General features: G+C 34.4%; 2 protein-coding genes and 1 long non-coding RNA gene across 3 annotated transcripts; all 3 read left to right on the forward strand.

The window, feature by feature from the left end:
- Positions 1-165: 165 nt before the first annotated feature.
- On the forward strand, positions 166-1,906 carry LOC146923817 (F-box/kelch-repeat protein At3g23880-like). Its single transcript, XM_085708945.1, has one exon. The coding sequence runs from the start codon at positions 345-347 to the stop codon at positions 1,557-1,559; it is 1,215 nt and encodes a 404-aa protein (XP_085565071.1). The 5' UTR covers positions 166-344; the 3' UTR covers positions 1,560-1,906.
- A 469-nt stretch (positions 1,907-2,375) lies between these two features.
- Positions 2,376-5,672, forward strand: LOC146923818 (uncharacterized). The gene is made up of 2 exons (XR_015009876.1): positions 2,376-3,334; positions 5,147-5,672. It is a non-coding gene; the product is annotated as an uncharacterized LOC146923818 (long non-coding RNA).
- A 2,682-nt stretch (positions 5,673-8,354) lies between these two features.
- LOC146923819 (uncharacterized) lies at positions 8,355-10,798 on the forward strand. Its single transcript, XM_085710906.1, has 4 exons — positions 8,355-8,360; positions 8,673-8,793; positions 9,118-9,369; positions 10,176-10,798. The coding sequence occupies exons 3-4, from the start codon at positions 9,257-9,259 to the stop codon at positions 10,450-10,452; spliced, it is 390 nt and encodes a 129-aa protein (XP_085567032.1). The 5' UTR covers positions 8,355-8,360; positions 8,673-8,793; positions 9,118-9,256; the 3' UTR covers positions 10,453-10,798.
- Positions 10,799-20,061: the final 9,263 nt, after the last annotated feature.

Below are 20,061 nucleotides of genomic sequence, written 5' to 3' on the forward strand. Positions count from 1 at the left end.
AAATAAGTAAGTTGAAATACTCAAATAGTAACTACCTACCTTTTAGTGAAGAAGAAAGTGAGATCTGCAGGGATAGAATCGGAAATAAGTAAGTTGAAATACTCAAATATTTTTGCGACGCTACATATGCAATTTTTTAAATTAAAAATAAAGAAGTGATAGAACACAACACAAAACAACACACAAACCCAAAACCAAAACCAAAACCAGAACATTTCAACATCCAAACATGAATCCAAAAAACCATGGCGACTAAAAAGTGATAGAAAATTTCAACCTCACTGTTCTCTTAATTAAATTCCTTTCATTCATTTAGCAAAAGTGTTCTTCAGTTATAAATCCCAATGGAGGAAACTACCACCTGCAGCAAGAGGCTAAGCTCACTCTTCCGAACCCTAACTTCAAGACTACTCTCACTCTTCGTCTCTGATCCACAGCTGCTACCGACGCTTCCATCTGATGTCATTGCTGAAATTCTGTGTAGGCTTCCCGGCAAGCAACTCATGCAACTTCGCTGTCTCTGTAAGTCGTTCAACTCTCTTATTTCTCATCCAAATTTCGTTAAGAAACACCTTCTTCACATGTCAACAACCCGCCACCACCACCTCATCTTGGAATACAGACAAGAAGTCGATGGTATTGAGAAATCTGGGGTAATTTCTTACCCACTCCTCTCTATTTTGGAGGACCCTGTAACAGTTGAACCCACCAAATTTGACTATCATTTGGAACAAGGTAATAAAACAACATGTTGTGTTATCGGTTCTTGCAATGGACTCGTTTGTTTGGTTTTCTCTGTCCATCCCCAATTCCTATCAGAAACAGATGTCTTTTTGTGGAACCCTACCATTGCAAAATTCAACAAATTCCTTTCTTACAAAGATACACCAAAATGCATTGCTACCATATGTGGCTTTGGATATGATTCTGTAAATCATGTGTACAAGGTGCTTGGTAGTTTTTTTTGTAGTTGTGATGGGGATTTCCAAAATCGAGTCAAGGTTCATACTTTGGGTACCGCTTCTTGGAGAATGACTGATAGGGAGCTACGTCTTCCAAGCAATGAATTGATGAAATTTGTGAGTGGTGCGCTTAATTGGATTCAATATCTTGTTAATGATGATATTGTTGTTTCTTTTGATTTGGTTAATGAGTCTTATAGAAAGCTTTTGCTTCCTAATTATGGAGGGGAACATGTGAATAATAAGATCTTGGGTGTGTTGAGTGATTCATTGTCTATCTGTGCTCGTAGTCACACATTTTCTACTATTTGGCTGATGAAGGAATATGGAAATGAAGAGTCTTGGACTAAATTGTTTCGTTTTCCTAACTTGGAAAATCCTGAGATAAAATATCCTTTACATTTCTATTATCAATCTAACATTCCACAATGGGTTTTTGAGGATGACCAAGTGTTGATGTTGAGAAGGACTTTGACTGTTTATGATTCCAAAAACGGTACTTTTAAGATGCCAATGGTTCAAAACATCAATAATAGGATGATCTATGATGTCTATGTCTGTGTTGCTGTTGAGAGTTTGGTGTCACCTTGTTTCTAAGGTTATGTTGTACTTTGGCTTGTAACATGGTTTGAGAGCTTCAGTTGGAATAGCTGTGTGTCTGCTGAAAGGTGGTGATATCACTAATTTAGGATGCTCAGGGCTTGAGGATTCATCTATAGCGGGCATTTGAAGCATATAACATCTCACATGTGGTTTAGTCTTAAATGACATCAAATACATGGCATTTGGCTGTACCAATTTCTATTATATCATAATTGTGTGTTATTGATAATCTATTATTGTTTCTGTTGACAGCTAAGCATTATATCTTTCACAATATATTTTTGTTTTTTCAATTATGTCAATATTTTTATCCAAATAAAGAAAATGCCTTGTTGATTAAACCTGAATTAATTCCTATTGTCTGTATGGCATTTTTTTCTAGAGAGGAATGTTACTTAATCGTCTAGGTTTACATGATTTCCGGAGAGTTGTGAGCATGTAGTCAATCTTAATCATCATTATCAATTCTAGATAGTTGTTGCTAGTGTAAAAAATGCTATAGTGATAAAGTGCATAGCAGAATGATCGTTGTTATAAATATCTTTACTTGTTAAATTATCAAATAATTAGTAATAATTTTGATGTAAATGCTGAATGGCAAAAATAATACTTACAACTCAAGAAATATTCATAAATAAGAATAAAAAGTTATAGATCCTAAAGCAAATCAATGAAGTAATGAGTCCAACTCCAAGTGCTTTCACCAAAATACAATCAAGCTGGACATTTGTCACTTGGTGTCTGTACAGAAGGATTTTGTATGAGAATTGGAACTGCCTTCATTCATAATTCCCTTTTGTTGGTAAAATATGTTCCCTTTTTTATTTGATAATTATAGTTATTGTGGTATAAATATAATAGGTATTTTGGCCTATAATTGGAATTGAACTACTATTAGGAAAAATTTAGAGTTTAATGAGTTGGATCCAAATATGGTTTATGATAGAACATTATGGCATAATTTGATCCATGTAGCCGACCCCGCTTAGGGGGATAAGGCTTGGTTGTTGGTTGTTGTAGCATGATTTACCTATTTGGACAAACTGTCAATAGGTTTAAATGATAGGTAAATCATTTACAACTTGCAAGAAAGGTGGAAGGTATCCTTGTGTCTCATAAGTTGAATAAAATCCAGATGAACACTGGCAAGGTCCTTAAGTTGCACATCACATCGCATTCGGATACGGTCTGCACATCACATCGCATTCGGATACGGTCACTTAAAATGGGAATGGAAACATGGTATTCAAAGCTATCTTTATCCTTTCCTCTTTGTTCCTCTTTACAAGTTTCTTGCATTAATCCATCTTGATACTCCTTGGTTTATGGGAATTAATTTTATATCTTGTTAATTGATGTTTGTTTAGTTTTGCTTCTTATATTTCGTAAGCATGTTTCTTGTAAGTTGGTGTTTGAATAAACAACTTAATAATGTTCTTAGAGCAAAACGCTTATCATATAAGTGTATGTTTGGATGGGCGGTGAGTTTGATTAAATCACATTTCAGGGTGACACCATGATTTTGTTGAGATTCCGCCTCCAATGCAAAATTGTGTTTGACTCGCTGTGATCCTGAAAATCTCATGGCTAATCCAATTATGCAATAAGTGTTTACGTATAAATTATTGTAATAAAATTATATAATAAATTATTGTGGGTTGCATGTGTTTGGCGAGTCTTCAAAGCGCGATCATCATCCTGGTGTTATTCTTTAGCTTGTTTGTAAGCATCAATGCCGTTTGCAGCTCTCTGGATAATCACTTCTTCAGGTATGTAGTTTTCTTGAAAATTAATTGATTTCTGGCATACCATATACTGTAGGCTATTGCTGCAATGCTGATGGTTGTTTGTTTTCCTGTCTGTTTTATCACATCAATAATCCAATCTTTGAAATTCTGATCTGGATAGCGTGGGAATCTAATTCCCAAACGCGATCCAAACCAAACCAAACCCTCCTAAGTCCTAATATTAGGACACTCCATAAAGACATGTTTGGTTGTCTCTGTCCCAGAGTTGCATCTAGCACAAATTAGGGGACAATCAATTCCCTTTTTATTCAGTTCCATCTGAACTGGTAACACATCATTAATAATTCTCCAAAGGAGATTGTGATGCCTAGGAATCGTGTCTATGGACCAAATTGATTTCCATATCTGAGCTAAAATGTTGACATTAGAGGTCCTAATGCTATCTCTATCCTTCTATTGTTGAATGGCATTGTAGCCGTTTTTAACTGTATAATTACCATTTGGGGTAAAGTTGTGAAGCATGGACATGACAGACACGGACACGGACACACTGACACCAATAATAATTTGAGAAAATGACATAATTTTAGTGTAATCATAGGTGTCGGTGTCGTGTCGGTCTCGAAGAGCGACGTGTGTACGACCCCTGGACACACCTAATCCGAGGAGTGTTCAACTGTTCGTGCTTCACTCCACATAATCCGATCTTCAATGTCCGGATTAATAATAGGAATTTGTTCTATCTGTTTGGATCAATAAGTAAAAATTGGCTCTGAATTAAATCTTTGTTCCAACCATGATGGTTATCATCCAAAACATCCACAACGAAGGAGACATTGGTGTGACCATTGTCTCGGGTTAGGATTTTAAATCCATTTTGAAATGGTAACCATTAGTCTTCCCAAATCGTTATAGTAAGCCCGTTACCTACTTTCCAACAACACCCCTTATTAATAACCCATGTTGCTTGCTGGATACTCCTCCAAGCAAAGCCTGGTCTATAACCCAGGGGAGCTTTCAATATATATCCACATTAGGGAAACACCTAGCCTTGAAACGCCTAGCTAAGAGGGATTGGGGATTGACATGCATCCTTCTCTTAGCTAGCATAGCATTATTAAAGTCTTTTGAGTGATTTAAATCTCATACCTCCACTTAACTTGGTCCTGAAAAGCTTCTTTTTATTAACCCAGTGAATCTTTTCTTTGGTCTCCTTTGCTTCCCCAACAAAACCTATAAGCAGCCCATTAAATCTGGTCACACCTTCTGAGGGATGAGAAAGCATCTCATCACATAGACTGGAATAGCCTGAACCACTGCTTGAATTAAAACCCCTCTGCCTGAGAATGATAGGCTCTCCTCCTTCCACCCCTTTAGCTTTTTCCACACCCTTTTCATTAGAAAACTGAAATCCTGATATTTTGATTTACCAAATTTCCACACCCTTTAGCTTCTTGTATCTTCCTTGCCATTGGGATGGCATGTGGGATGACATGACTATTTAAGACAAATTTCCTTCTTTTATGTTTATGTTACATGACTGTATTGGAAACTGTCATTTAAGTTTTGACATTGCAAACCACAGTTTGATATTGGTTTGCAAGTGTCATTCGCATTTTAAGCATGTGTATAATCGACCATAATGTGCACTTGTGGTATAATCGACCATAATGTGTTGGTTTGTCATGAGAGGGTATGGTAGCAGTACTTTTGCTTATTCCGATTATGCAAAGGTTCGTAATGTAAATAAGGACATCTCATGGTTGCTGGGAGATTCAGGTTATTGTGTTCTGGTCACTTTGAGTGGTTAAATTTGGGACTGGTTTTGTGCAGGACGTGGAATCTTGCTTGCTTAGTCTAAGTTTGGTTCTTATCTTGGATGAATTGGTTTTATGCGAGAGGGGATTTTAGCAGCTGATTCAGAAAGATTATTTGAGGAGTTGGTTCATCAATTCATCTGATCATATAGGTCTGTTTGATGGTTCGACGTATGTTTCATGGTCACAGAGATGCCGACTCATAGGAGCTTATAATTCCATAAATTTTCATTGCTATTTTGGTCTCAGAGGGTAGGACTGGTTGTTTTCTATTCACTGAAAATTTCTCTTATCTTAGTTTTAGGAGTGGTTGGTGCTTATATAGAAAGCAAATTGTGGCTTGTAATTATCAATTATGTTGCTCAAGCTGGTCTATGTTGTTTCAGTTGATGTCTATTGTTTTGAGGCTTGTAGTGCTAGTGTCACTATCTCACATAACTCATTCTTCTTGCTTGTAATTTTTTAACTCTCAAAGTATGTACCTTATAATGCATCTTAGTGGTCTGCTTTCATTGTGGGAATCGATCAACAACATTTTCAAAGCTCATGGACATGGATCACATTGATTTACTAATCATTTTAGAAATATATGCACAACAAATTTTCTTATAAAGCCGTATATTTCACAGCCTTTCTTGCCAAAAAAGGCAAGTTAGTTGACTTTTGTGCTTTTTGTTTGTGTTGGCGGAAGACCCATTTTATTTGACAATGACTAGTGCTGCTACGTTTCCTTAACTCCAGTTGAAATGATTTAAAATGGGAAAAATCAGGAGTTCTAATTTTTTTTCGTTTAAAATGTGAAAGAAATATAGGTTCTGCTATCAGATTTTTTTCAAAAGGTGAAAAAATCTCAACATCAAACCCAACACTTCTTTATAAGTTTTTTATTTTATTTTAAATAAACACTTTTTTATAATTTGTAGTGCCGACTAAGCGTGACGCTACATTTTTATTATTTTTTTCTTTTTTAAAGTGTGGAAAATTTATGGTCATGGTATTTTCATAAAGTGAAAAAATTATGAAATTCTGGATTTTTCGAAAGTGAATGGACTTGAACATTGCATTGAGAAGTGTTCTCACTTCTCATTTCTCAAGATAGAATTCCTTTATGATTTTGAATTGGTTAACACATACTCCTATATGGTATTAAGGGTATTTCTTTTTCTTTAAACTGTGAGAAACCATCAAAAAAAATTATTCAGTGAAAAATGTTATTTTAAAATCGCATTGTATTCTGTAAATTTCAATATTCATTCAACATTAAAGACAAGTTTAATATTATTATTCACACAAGTAAATCGAAGTTCTTTCTAAGTAAATTGACGTTTATATCTATAAAATTCTAGAGATTTGCAGGATCTTTTTTTTTTTTTTTGTGTACTGAGATTTGCAGGATCTACACCATGCTCAATATAACCTGAAAAATTTAAAGCAAACGACGATTAAAAAGTTAAATATAAGCAACTTATTCATAAAATATCTGTTGTCGGTATTTTCATATTCAATCTCATTTTAATGGGTTAATAGCAGGGACGGACCCAGAAGTCTTAAGTAGTGAGGGCAACGCACGCACGCACCCACCCATCCATTCACATACACGCACACTCGTGCGTGTACGCACATGCACACTACTTCAATTTTGAAATTATAAATATACATCATAATTCTTTTTAAAAAAAAAATATACTTCATAATAGTTTTCTTGCAATTATGTTCAATTCTTAATAATATTCATTTTGGAGAAAACTCTTTCAACAATTATAGTTGTCACATATATATAGAGAAAACTCTAAAAACAAATATATCAATGAGTACACACATATTTTCTTTTCTCCACCAACTTTATAGAAAGATTGTTATGTATATATAAAATAAGAAAATACTAACAGGCATCTTTAAGATATTTTTTAAGTTGCAGAAAAAATCGTGCAATTATTACTAAGTATTTTCAAAAAAAATTTTATTTTTATGAAATCCTTAAATAACACCTTTAAAACACTTGTTTACATGACCATATATAATATTAATCAAAATATCTATATTATTATTATTATGTATATATCATATTACAAATATCATTATTTTATTTAAAAATAATACAATACTATTCAATTTTTTCCACTAAAGATAGTGAGGGCCAAGGCCCCCGTTCTCTATAACTTAGGGCCGTCCCTGGTTAATAGTGTTTTTCACCCTTGTAATATATGCCATTTCTGGTTTTCGCTCCAATAAAATTTTCGGTTTGATTTGCACCATCGTAAAAAAAAATTCTCGAAAAACACCCTTAGTAGGCCATTCAAAAACCAAAATTTCTTGAAATTTTTTTTTCTGAAAATGGCCTATTAAGGGTGTTTTCCGGATTTTTTTTGTTTTACGAGGGTGCAAATCAAACCGAAAATTTTATAAGGGCGAAAACCGAAAATGACATATATAACAGGGGTGAAAAATACTATTAACCCTGTAGGTGGACGCAGCCAATAAATAACAAGAATAATATATTTTGGAATTTCTTCAAAAAAAAAATATAATATTCATTTGGTGGTCTTGATAAAAGGCATAATTTTACTCGGTGAGTAAGTACATAGAAGTTATAACCTCTTAAATAAAATAGTTTAAATTAATGATAAAATTAAGAGAAACTAAAATAAAATAAAGAAAAACGTTAGAGTGACGTTTTAAGACATTTCCATCTATTGGGAGTCACATGACATGTTATCTGTACAAGTAACAAAGAGAAATTCTTTTTGTCTCGTCATTACCATGTCATTGTCATCCCATCAAAGGCTTAGAGAATGAATTTTTGTTAATTGGTAGGATTTGTGAGAAAAGAAAACTCTGGTGTAAAGAAAGATGTAAAAGGTCTAATCCTTACACAAATGTGTATTGTTAGTTTTCGTTAATAATGACATAAAGGTGGGGTCTAATGTGTGCATAAATAGCCGGTACGCTGACATACATAATGCTTACAGGAATGATATTTTGACAACCAATTTTCAACAACTTTTGTAACAACTCTCTTTCATACTCTCATTATACTTTTATTCTATCTCTTCTTTTTCTCTCTCTATTGTCATTGTCCAATAAGAATGAAGGAAAAAGGTTGTCCCTAAAAAGTTGTTGAAAATTGAATGTCAAAATATCATTCCTCTAATGCTTAATATGACCTGATGCCAAGTTAATGTGAATATGACACACATAATGCTTAATATGATGGATGACCTGATCCCATGGTAATTAATGTTTTTCGATTTATGTAAAATAATAAAAGTGACTAAAGATCCCATGGTATTTAATTATTTATATAGACATGATATTATATATTATATAAAACATTACATTGAAATAAAAAATAATAGGTAGAAAACTTTCTCGACCAGTTTCCCACCAGAAAGCCTAGTTTCATAATTCCCACTGCAGTTGTAGTAATACTAGAAATGGGAATGTTGAATCATATGATATATCCATTTTTAGTTTCATTGAAAAAGCTCATTAATGTTTTTTGTTTTATATTCATTGTTACAACCATTTCATCATCGTTGTAGTCCTTCTTCAATTTCTCTCTGCTTCTTCTTTTTGTTGCTGCAACCTTCTTCAACATGTGGAACTTGAAGATCTCTCTGCTTCTTCTTCTTCAATTGCTACTTGTTTCTTCTTCACTTACTGGTATGATTCACCAACTTCATAGTGTGTTGATTGTCTTAGATTATGTTTAGAACAAGTAAACATTCTCATCATCATTATCTTAGCTCTTCTAACTTGTAAGGATAGAGAGAATGTATAGGTTGGTATTGAAAACCTTATGTTAATTAGGTTAGTGTTGATAAGTTAGATAGTGTTGGAAATGCTGACTAAGATTGATACACACACACAATGGAATCCTTGATTGTTATTCTATCTTTAGGGTTCATAGAAACATGTTTTACACTAAGCATCTTGCAAATTACTTGTCTTTGAACATTTCATTTACTTTGTGTCATTGTTTTGCAGGAATTCCACCATCTGTCACTCCCAGATATCACGGGCACACCTACGGCAAGTTGGACTACAACCCAGACCATCAGAAGAGCTGGGTGGTCCCTCTTGTTGTAGGTGCCGTGATTATGGGGAACATCCTGGTCATATTTTTATGCATCCGCTGCATTCGCCTTTCTCCACCGGCAACAGTGGAGCAGGCGTGGAGTTGACGGCTCCTGTTGTCCAGAGTCCTCCTCCGATTTTTCCAGATGCCCCATCACCTAGGTAAGATTATCTAATTGTTAATCCATTCCCTCGTTAGTAAGTGTGTTAAAGGAAGTCTTTAGTGTTCTTGCCCAATATTTTGACCATTTACACTCAATAATCTTGTCGTACAAGTACATGACAAGATAATATTTTTGAGAATTTAATCTTACATATGAATTTATTATGAATTTAGACTGTTTTATACTTACTAATAAGTTTTGAATCGAAATTGAGGATGCACTTTTATATATGAACCGTGTTTTCTCTGTTTCATTTATTTATCCCGATTCATTATGAACTGTTTTATCTAGCATTTGTAGATTTACCATGACCATGACATTCTCGTGCATTTGGCTTGGCGTATGGGGGGAGTCAAGGTCCAGTTGTGTTTTGTATACTTTCTGTCTGTGATAGCATAATGTCAGCAGGTCAATTTAGTTGTAGTCCTTTGACCAGTTAAGCGATATAGATCGCGCAATTACACTATTTCTTTGTCTGGTAGCGGTATATGCATGCAGCAAGTAGGTGGTTTATGGCATAGTCTTCTGCATAGCATTAGTACTGGGCTGATTATGTTGTAGGTTCTAGGAAGGGGCAGGTTCTAGAGGGCAAGACGAACACTTTTGAGCAGTGAAATCAGAAACGATAGTACATGTAAAGGATTGGTCTACATGCGTTATAACCTATGGTCTTCCATGCCAAAACTAGTACATGTAATTTCACAAACGCATGCACGCAAGCACGTACGTGCGCACACACATACATATACATATAATCGAGTCAACTAATATGGAGATAGGAAACTAATCACATTTTAGCCTTAGGTGTCACAATAAGGGTTTTGCTTTCTCAACAAGGACATCCGATCCAATTGCTTTCTTCAGTCGGAAAATGTGCCATTTATTGTGTTCATCTTCTGTTGAAGTTACATTCAGACCTAAAATATGTGTTGCACACATGTTGAATATGGGCGATACAAACTATAAGGACATTTTTGTTACCAATCAATGTCTACATATAATAGCGGGACACATTTTGTTTGCCGGTTGCATTTCCTGTTACACTACAATAATATTTTTCATTTACCTCTCAAATACATAATACTTTTCATTTATAACTTTTTTTTTTAAATATTATTAAGTACTTTTAAAAAACGAAACTTGATAGAAATAGCCAAATTGCTTAAGCCAAATGGGAAATAAGTAAAAGCTCAAATGGGAAATGAATAAGCAAAAAAACAATCAGCCTCTCCTAAAAAAATTCCTTATATATGAATATATGATCAACATCATATATAATCACCTTACATAAGAAATATAGTTTGCATTTATCGTAAGAAATCTAACAATTAGGAGTTGCATTTATTTAACTCCTTTTTCTCTCAAAAAGGAGTTACATTGATTGGAAAATTTATTTGGACCAACAAAGTTGTTTCCCCTGTTTTATATTTTTATTTTTTAGGCAAATTGAACTAATGGGTTGTTTTGTCTATTTTATAAAAGAAATTTATGCCAATATTTGGTAAGCATAATAAAATTATGGATGATAACGTGAAATCGTGAACGAAGACAAAAGAAGGAACGATGTCATTTTTACATTATTGAAAATTACATCCAACTAATGGGCTGTTTTGTCTATTTTATAAAAGAAATTATGGATGATCGCATTTTTATTTTTTTTCTAAATAGACACAAACATCTATCTGCACATTTATATGTGCATGATTTCATTTTTATTCAGTTTTGAGCTATGTGTTGAAGCATATAGTGAAAAAATTGGTCTTTCACTTCAGTTTTGAGTTATGTAAGTTAATAGTAACTTTTATTTTAATTTAATAACAATGCTGATGTTGACATCAAGAGTTTTATTTCTTTGGAATTGCCAGTAACTTTGTTGCATTCTTGTCATAGTAATTAGTATTTTCAAATTTAATAAATAACTAAACACTATAATGGAAATTTGTTGGAAATATATGAGCTAGTAGAAATTCGATTGATAGTTTGAATATTTGGAATATTCGACTTTTGTTGTGATATTACCTTAATTGTGCAAGCATAGTGTGACACCAGCATCATGAGCATATCAAGAAACTAGAATATTTGGAAAAAGTAGATAATGCAAGCATATACATAAGCACTTATCATGATAAGTGCTAAAAGTTACAAATAAGCCATTTATCCATACTGCCAACATTTTTTACTACGTCTTCCATTTTTTTGATGCCACGTTACAATTTACAAGTTGTCATAGTCGATTTTCATTTCTTATAAAGCCTTACAGTGTCGCCCATCATCCTATTCTCTTGAAGTCACCTAGAACTCTTCCATTGAGTCCATCTTAGCAAGAACTCTTGCAACTGCATTGTAAGTCACTGTATTTTGTTGATAGCTAGATTGCTTCCCAACCCAATGAAAGAACTTGTAAGCCTTTAAAGTAAAACCCTGGTGAAATTGTCAAGTGTGTTTCTGCATCAAGGTAAAACCCTTTTTCCTTCAAACTAATCCAAAATTGGTGTTTCATCGTTATGTCATTCGCTAAGACCGTAAGAACTAAGCTATAAAGTTTAGAAAAGGAAAAACGTTTTGTGGGTTTTGATCCAATCGCTTCAAAACGTACGCAACAATTCATGGGTCAAACATGGACCACATTTTCTAACTCTTGAGACCAAACATTTTTGTAAACAAGGTCTAAAATGGAGTTTGGTTTCGATGGAAAGTAGTTTTTTTTTTTTGTTTTGTTGTGAAAACATAAGAAGAAATCAATGCATTCCAAGTTGCAAGAATTTGTGTAGCTATTGCCATCACAAAAGATGAAATTGTTGCGCAACACAACACAAACTAGTTAGTGTGTTTGTTTTGAAGGGTTTAAATGACATGTTTTGTTTTGCTCTGTGGATTTGAATCTGAAGCAATACATTTTGGGTAAATGATTAATGATGAGGCATAAGTAAATCAAACCCTTTGATGTAATTTCAGCTGAAACTAAGAATGCTCTTGAAGAACTTGAAGTTCATTTTGGAGGAAGGCATAGCTTTAAAATAGTAATCCCATTATTTGAAAAAATGATAATAGCAATTATGATCCCAAAAGTAATAGTAAAAACAGCCCAAGATTACAAGTATGATCCCAAGTATGAAGGACAAAATGAGTAATGACTTCCAAAATTCAAAATTTTCAAAGAGCACAAACAAACTCATCATGTTGAATTATAAGTTGTAATTACTAAGAACAATTTACAACCTAATTCAATTATTGTAAATGCATTTCATTAAACACTTAGATGACAGTTAAGTTAACAAGAAGTAAATAATGACATTTCATCAAACAACATATGAAGATGTAAAATAATGGAATAACAACACAATCGGTTGTTCTGACTATTGCTTATATGATCAACATGTCTTCAGATTGACTGCAAATTTGAAGCAATAAATAAATTTTACTTTTGTTTGATTAAAGGGCCTCAAGGCCTTTCATTAATTATAATCGAAGCACTGCATTGTGGGACATGTAATCTTGAGAACCACCTAACAAGGACGTCAATGACCTACTACGTCATTTGTTTTTTAGGGATACTACATCATTTGCTTGTTTCTAAACACAACTTACGCGTCAAGGTTGGGAAAATTTAAAGGGGTAATAATTGTTTTGATGTCTGAATGTGTGACGCGTAATCAAAATAGTATTTCAACGGATCAAAATTTTAAACTACTTTTTTATTGTGCACCATGTTAATCAATCAGAATAATCCTTCGCGTCAAAATATTCAGTTAATATTGACATATCTTTTAAATTTAATATACTTACTTATTATCATATCGGTCCATGTATCTATTATTAATATTGTAATAGATTTGATTATCAAAATTAATGAGTGTGATACGATATAAATAAATTGCACTCTTCGAGTTAGTGCCAAACTCCAAATCTCTTTCACTAAATAATTCTCAATACTTTCCAAAGTCTCTAAGGAGTTATTTATACACAAAATATGAAACTAAATTCCCTATTATTACTCTTAGCATAACAAACGAAAATAAACTACTTTTCCTAATATTAATGGATAGTAACTACTGTGCTAATCTTTTTGTTATTGACTTGTAACGTAATCCCTTCACTTTAGCATCGTCGTGATCGCGGGTCCGGTATCAAGCAGCACCCCCTCATGCCCAAAGCTATCACTACTCCGCTCCTCAAAATTGACCTTGTCCTCAAGGTCAGAGAAATCTTCAAATAGCATCATGTTGACGCAACTAACACCTCTTTCATCAATCTTAGACATAGAATGTGTAACCGTCTCATGTTTAGTGGTGGCCATCTCAGTATTTCCTGCAAGCTTAACTTCCCTTCCCTCCCATTGAAATTCCATTGTCAAAGCATTATGATCATGAATACAGGGACCCAAATTTCTCAGCCACTGCATGCCCAGTACTATGTCAAACCTTAATATTGGAAGGACATACAAATCTACAATAAACACATGACCTTGGAGCTCTAACCTCACATCAGTACACTTCTTGTTACATAATAGATATTGTTCATTGCCCATGTAAACTTTGAAGCGCTTAGCTTCCACCCAAGACAGACCCAACTTATCAACCCATGCCTCTCGAATAAAATTATTATTGCTTCCCGTATCAATCAGAACTTCTAACACATTCTTTTCCACCTTAGCTGAGGTGCAAAAAATGTGAGGATTAACAGAATTAGAGAAAGTATTCAAGCTTACCTCTAATTCTCCCTCTTCGATATTATCTGACAGATTTTGTGATCCGTTGCTTTCTTGTTCCTCTTCATGACAGCACATCACCATCATTCTATTTTTGCAGCGGTGATTAGAATGAAATTTTTCATCACAGCTGAAGCAGAGTCCTTTGTCACGCTTTTCACGCCATTCCTATGGTGACAGCCACTTCACGGGTAGTTGTGATTTCCCTGCTGTAACTGATTGCAGAGGGGCAGGATTGCTGTTTGCCGGAATTAAGGCCTTGCCTTCTGAGACCTTATATGGTGGTCGTTGGGGCTGTTCAGGTAGGCGATGGTTTTCATGGTGAACATGGCCACGAAGGTCTTCATTTCTGTCCTCATATAGTTGTGCACGAGCCATGGCGTCCGCTAAATTTGCCGGATGGGAGAGAAGTAGTTCGCGGCGAATCTCCGGTTTCAATCCCCACACAAAGAAATTGCGCAGCATATCTGAAATTCTGGCACGCTAGTTTAAGATGTTTCACGTAATGTTCCAACACTTAATTAACAGATTCAGATGTTGAACAGAATGTTTGAAACATTGAACTAACAGTTAACAGCAAAAGCATAAAACAAATAAAACAGATAAAGAACACAGTGATTTGTTAACCCAGTTCGGTGCAACGTCACCTACTCTGGGGGCTACCAAGCCAGGAAGGAAATCCACTAGTAGATCGTATTCAAAGAGCTCTCCACAAACCATGTTTGCACTCTCTTGACCTAGACTCTACAAGAACAGACTTCAGCCTAAGAGTTACCCTAGACCAGAGATCCCCCTCTCACTTCCTTACCACAGATCACAGTCCCAGTGATCTAACAAAACTCAACACAAAAAACTTAGGAATCATATCCCATTACATACGATGAACACCACAACCCAGTGCCTATCTCACAACTACCTTCCTTATGCTTACAAGCTTATGGAAGTGCACAAATTACAACTCGATGACAGTCCTAAACGTGCATCAAGGTGAATACACGAAAGGCTCACACAAGTGACTCAAAACCCTAGACAATTCTAGCTTTTCTTCGTTATGTTTTGAATACCGTCTTTAGGTCTTGTGTCCTCCTTAAATACTGAAGCAAAGAGATCAGCATGATATCCCAGCTTCAGAACAATCCGCGTGACCATTAAGAAACAGATCTTCCCAAAAAGGAAACTTACCATAATAAGTTCCAGACATATCATGATCACGATACAAACCTTCCTAAAATGCTTCCACAATCTTAGGAATTAAACCTTGTTCTGATCTTCATCCAGAACGCGTAGAGTAGACCAATCACTGATTGGTTTGGATTCCTTAAAACCAGGGAACGTGTGCTTAAATGTAGGCGAGGCATAGAACAAAACTACCAGGCCTTCATGTTGGAACATCATGTTCCACATCAGTGCTGAATATTTGTTTTAGGCAATAATAAAGCCAACATACAAATATCCCACAATATCTTCGTCAACACATGTGGTACGTGTCATCAATTCTTCGAATTCAGATCGGAATCGAGCCACTGTATCGCGCTGGATTAGTTTAGCAATACGTCCTAGTGGATCTTCATATACGGAGGGTCCAAAACGTTTCTGAACTTCTCTGAGAAAATCCTCCCAGCTGTTGATCGCACCACTTTTTTCCATCCATTGAAACCATGATGAAGCTTCACTGTCTAGATGGAACGAAACCATGGTGAGGCGCGATTCTGTTGCTAACTGGTGGAGGTTAAACAGTTTGTTGATTTTGTAAATCCAATCTTCGACTCCTTTGCCGTCGAAACGAGGAACGTTCAGGCGGAGTGTCTTCATGACGGCGGTGATGTCGGCTGGTGGTGGTGGTGGTGGGTTCCCTTGTTGTCGAATTTCGGATAATTCGATGAGGCGTGCGTCGGTGGATGTCATGTATTGTTCGAGGGAGGCGGTAAAGCGAGCTAGTTGGTTGTCGGAGTGTTGTTTGAAGCTTGCTTCCATGGCACGAAGTGCTTCAGCAATATCTTCATTACGCATGATGAATTTGATGAAAGCACCAGTTGATACGATATAAATAAATTGCACTCTTCGAGTTAGTGCCAAACTCCAAATCTCTTTCACTAAATAATTCTCAATACTTTCCAAAGTCTCTAAGGAGTTATTTATACACAAAATATGAAACTAAATTCCCTATTATTACTCTTAGCATAACAAACGAAAATAAACTACTTTTCCTAATATTAATGGATAGTAACTACTGTGCTAATCTTTTTGTTATTGACTTGTAACGTAATCCCTTCACTTTAGCATCGTCGTGATCGCGGGTCCGGTATCAAGCAGCACCCCCTCATGCCCAAAGCTATCAGAGTGAGAGAGTTAGAGAGAGAGTGAGAGGCGACATTAATTCTTAGTTTCTGCTCCACCACTTGTGGAGATTAATCTATAGAGGTCTATCTATGATATGGAAAAACTCTGTCTCTATTAGTAATTTCAACTATATTGATATACATATTATTTCTTACACTCATACTAGTTAGAAAAGAAGTATGAAACCACAAAAGTTAGAAAATAAGCAGAAATAGTACAAAAGGTAAGAAATATTGAAAAAATAAAAAGAAAAGGATAACTAGTTAAGAAATCATGCACCCATTCATGATTTTCTCTTTTACATAATAAACTCAACATTTAGCTCTCAAGGTGGGGTCTGACTTGAACTCTATCCGATGGAAAGCTACGTAACAATGGTCCCAATTTGAATGAGTCCTCTGGCATAAGTCAAAACTGGAAAAGGGTAGTTTTGTCATTACTCATCACAAACAGCAAATATAAGAGGAAAAATAATTCATAAAGTTTTGGAGTTATATATTTCCTCATACAGAATAATTTCCAAAAGCTTCATTACAAGACTTTCTTTGTAAAAAAAAAAAGTAGCATCTCAATGTTATCATGGATCAATCTAACACTTAAAAAAACTCAAGCCTTCAATTCTTAGTTGTCTTCAGTGGTTAATAGTGTATATTTGAGGGTATATGGTTTAATATTGATATATTGAAAAGTGCTGAAGAGTCGTCCGAAGCGAGTTAGGAGTCGTCTTGGTGGTAAGGATGGGAGTGATGTCACAATCGGGATGGATTTCTGATTGATAAGTCGAGGATACACCACAATCGGCTATGGAGGCTACGGTTGATAAGTCGAGAATTAGCCTTCATGCATGTTAACATAAAACGTTTGGAATAGACTTGAAAATGGACAATGAATGTCATCAAGAATGATCACGTGCTTGGTGGACTTCATTTCCTTTCGATTTGATTTGATTGGTCTTGAAATTATTTCTTTAAGCTACTCCAATAAGTATTGACTACAAAAATAACACTCGAAGGAGTACAACTAATATTTATCCGTAAAAAATAAAAACAATTAGTGACAACATGTATATTAAAGAAAATTGCATAATTAGTTTGTTGAGAATGCATGAATGTACCATTCACTGAGAGATCCTAAGGCATGATGTTGACATCCCCATTTTACCCGTCATTTGAGGTTTCTCTTTTGTTTTAGTTTGAACAATTTTGGACCACATTTTATTTAAGGAATTTCGGACCATATATTTGTTTATTTTCCTCAAACTTTTGATTCCCATTTTATGAAAATATTACGTATCACCCATATATGTATACACTCACTCTTACACCCTCCGGTCACTAATATAAGCAAAAGTTTGATTTTTAGATTGATTCATTAAATGACGTATGTAGTCTTTATTATAGACTACATACGTCATTTAATGAATGAATCTAAAAATTAAACTTTTGCTTATATTAGTGACCGGAGGGTGTATATTTTATATGAACTATCTTTTTTTTTTTTTGGCAAATTGCATGAACTATCTATTTCATCCTTGTATATAAATTTAAACACTTCATTTTTTTCCTCCCACATTTTTTCCAAGATTTCCGGTTTGAAAACCAAAGAACAAGAGAGTAGCACCAAAACACTAATTTTAAGTTTTATGATATAAAAAATTCTCACGAAAAACTCAAACAAACTACGTTGTAGCTTTTGATTCCCATTTTGAACTCAAACAGAAATAGTTATAACTTATTAGTAGGTTACAAACTCATAACTCTTGAAGATTACCCTCAAATGAGAGGTAGCTTCAAAATGAGCTATGTACCACCAGAAAGCATATCTCTGCCTGATGATATAAATTAGAACAGAATCTCATAATGTAATAAGAAAGTACGGATCAATAATAAAACATTAGGGTTACACCTTTTCCATTGATGCTTTTGAATTGAATCAACCATTGTAAATTCCACATAAGCCTTCATAGAATATGTTCCATAAAAGTAATATTTGAAATAGAAAAGTGCACAATTCGGAAGGAGACCGGTAACATTACTTACATGATAATCTTCGAGGATTGAAAAACCTTTGAGACTTTGAACACGAATTTCGGCAGCGGAACTTTATCCTATGATTCTTTTTCAATTGGATTCTCAAGACTAATCAAAAGTGTTAACAAAAAATATGTTAACATTTGAGGGTATGGTTACACCTTTTCCATTGATGCTTTTACAATGCCTTTTTCGCTCCACTCTTTAGGTCATGCAAATTAGCGGTGGACATGGTTCGGTTAAACATATTAACCGAACCGAACTGAACCGAAGTGTTGAAGGGTTGGGACTAACCGAACTGAACCAAATTTATGGTTTGGTTAAACGTTTACTTGCCTATTACCCGAACCGAACCGAACCAAAACGAAAATTTTGAACTCAGTCACCATTTACTTGCCTATTTTGAACCGTTTACTTGCAAAAGCATATTTTCATATTTCCTTACTATGTCTATCGTATTTTCATATTGGCAGAAGAAGCACAGCATGCACCTAACAAGATCCGAAAATCATTCATAAAACAGACACTGGTTCATCGATGCCTTGCTCAAACTCCAACACCGCGACCAAACTTTAATTTCACTAGTTCATAAACTTTTAATTTCACTTGTGCAAATCCAATGAAATAATATGCTAGTTAACCTTAATTACGTTTAATATCTAGAATAGTACCTTTCAGATTGATCAATTGAAGGAAGACGACGAGCAATTAATTCACAAAAGGGTATGATAAAGGACCAGAAAATAATGGTTCGGTTCAGTTAATTGAATTTGGTTCGGTTCGGTTAACCATTCGGTTCAGTTAATGAACTGTTTTTAAAATAACGGTTCAGTTCAATAACCAATGTAATGGTTCAGTTAATTTTAGTTTGGTTCGGTTCAGTTTTTGGATATTTTTGTCCATCCCTAATGCAAATGGTTCGTGATGAAGTAAGTATGTAACTGAATTTCTTACTCTATTCCACACCTTGAGATGCTTGAGCAGACATAGCTTGTTAGATTCAAATTGAGAAGAGAAGGTGTGTGAGTTTTTTGGTGAGGTAGTGGGAGAGTGGGAAAGTGCTAGAGTATTGATGAGGTGAGGTGGGGTAGTTAAACCAAAAACATTAATAAGCAACTTTTTTTTTAACAAGTAGTTCGTAAATTATATAAAGAAATTCAATTCTAAATTATATGCAAATCAATAATTTAGTATATAACGTGGATTATGTACTCCTCCGTTCCTTTTTAAGTGTCGTTTTAGGGTGAATTTTTTATTCCTAATTAACTGTCGTTTTGGTATTTTAAGGGTATGATTTGTCAATTATACCCTTTGTCAATTACTCATATCTTCTTTTTTTTGTTTGGTCACTCTTATCTTTTTTAATAAAACTAATTAATGCTATATATTTGAAAAACTAAAGTTTTTTTTTAAACAAAGTACAAAATTTGTTTCTTGTTATCTTCAGATTTAAACAATATTTTGTTACATATAATAATGATTTTATTAAGAGTTAAAATTCTATAAAGAAGATGAATACTCGTTGTTAAAAATTTCAAGTGCAAAAAGAACAATTTGAGAGAAAAACAAATAAAAACTCCACAAATGTTCAAAAAGAAGAAAGAGTGGAAGA

The sequence above is a fragment of the Medicago sativa genome, chromosome 5 (assembly GCF_051527215.1).
Source record: "Medicago sativa cultivar Bolivia chromosome 5, Bolivia_mono, whole genome shotgun sequence".
NCBI classification, from domain to species: Eukaryota; Viridiplantae; Streptophyta; class Magnoliopsida; order Fabales; family Fabaceae; genus Medicago; species Medicago sativa.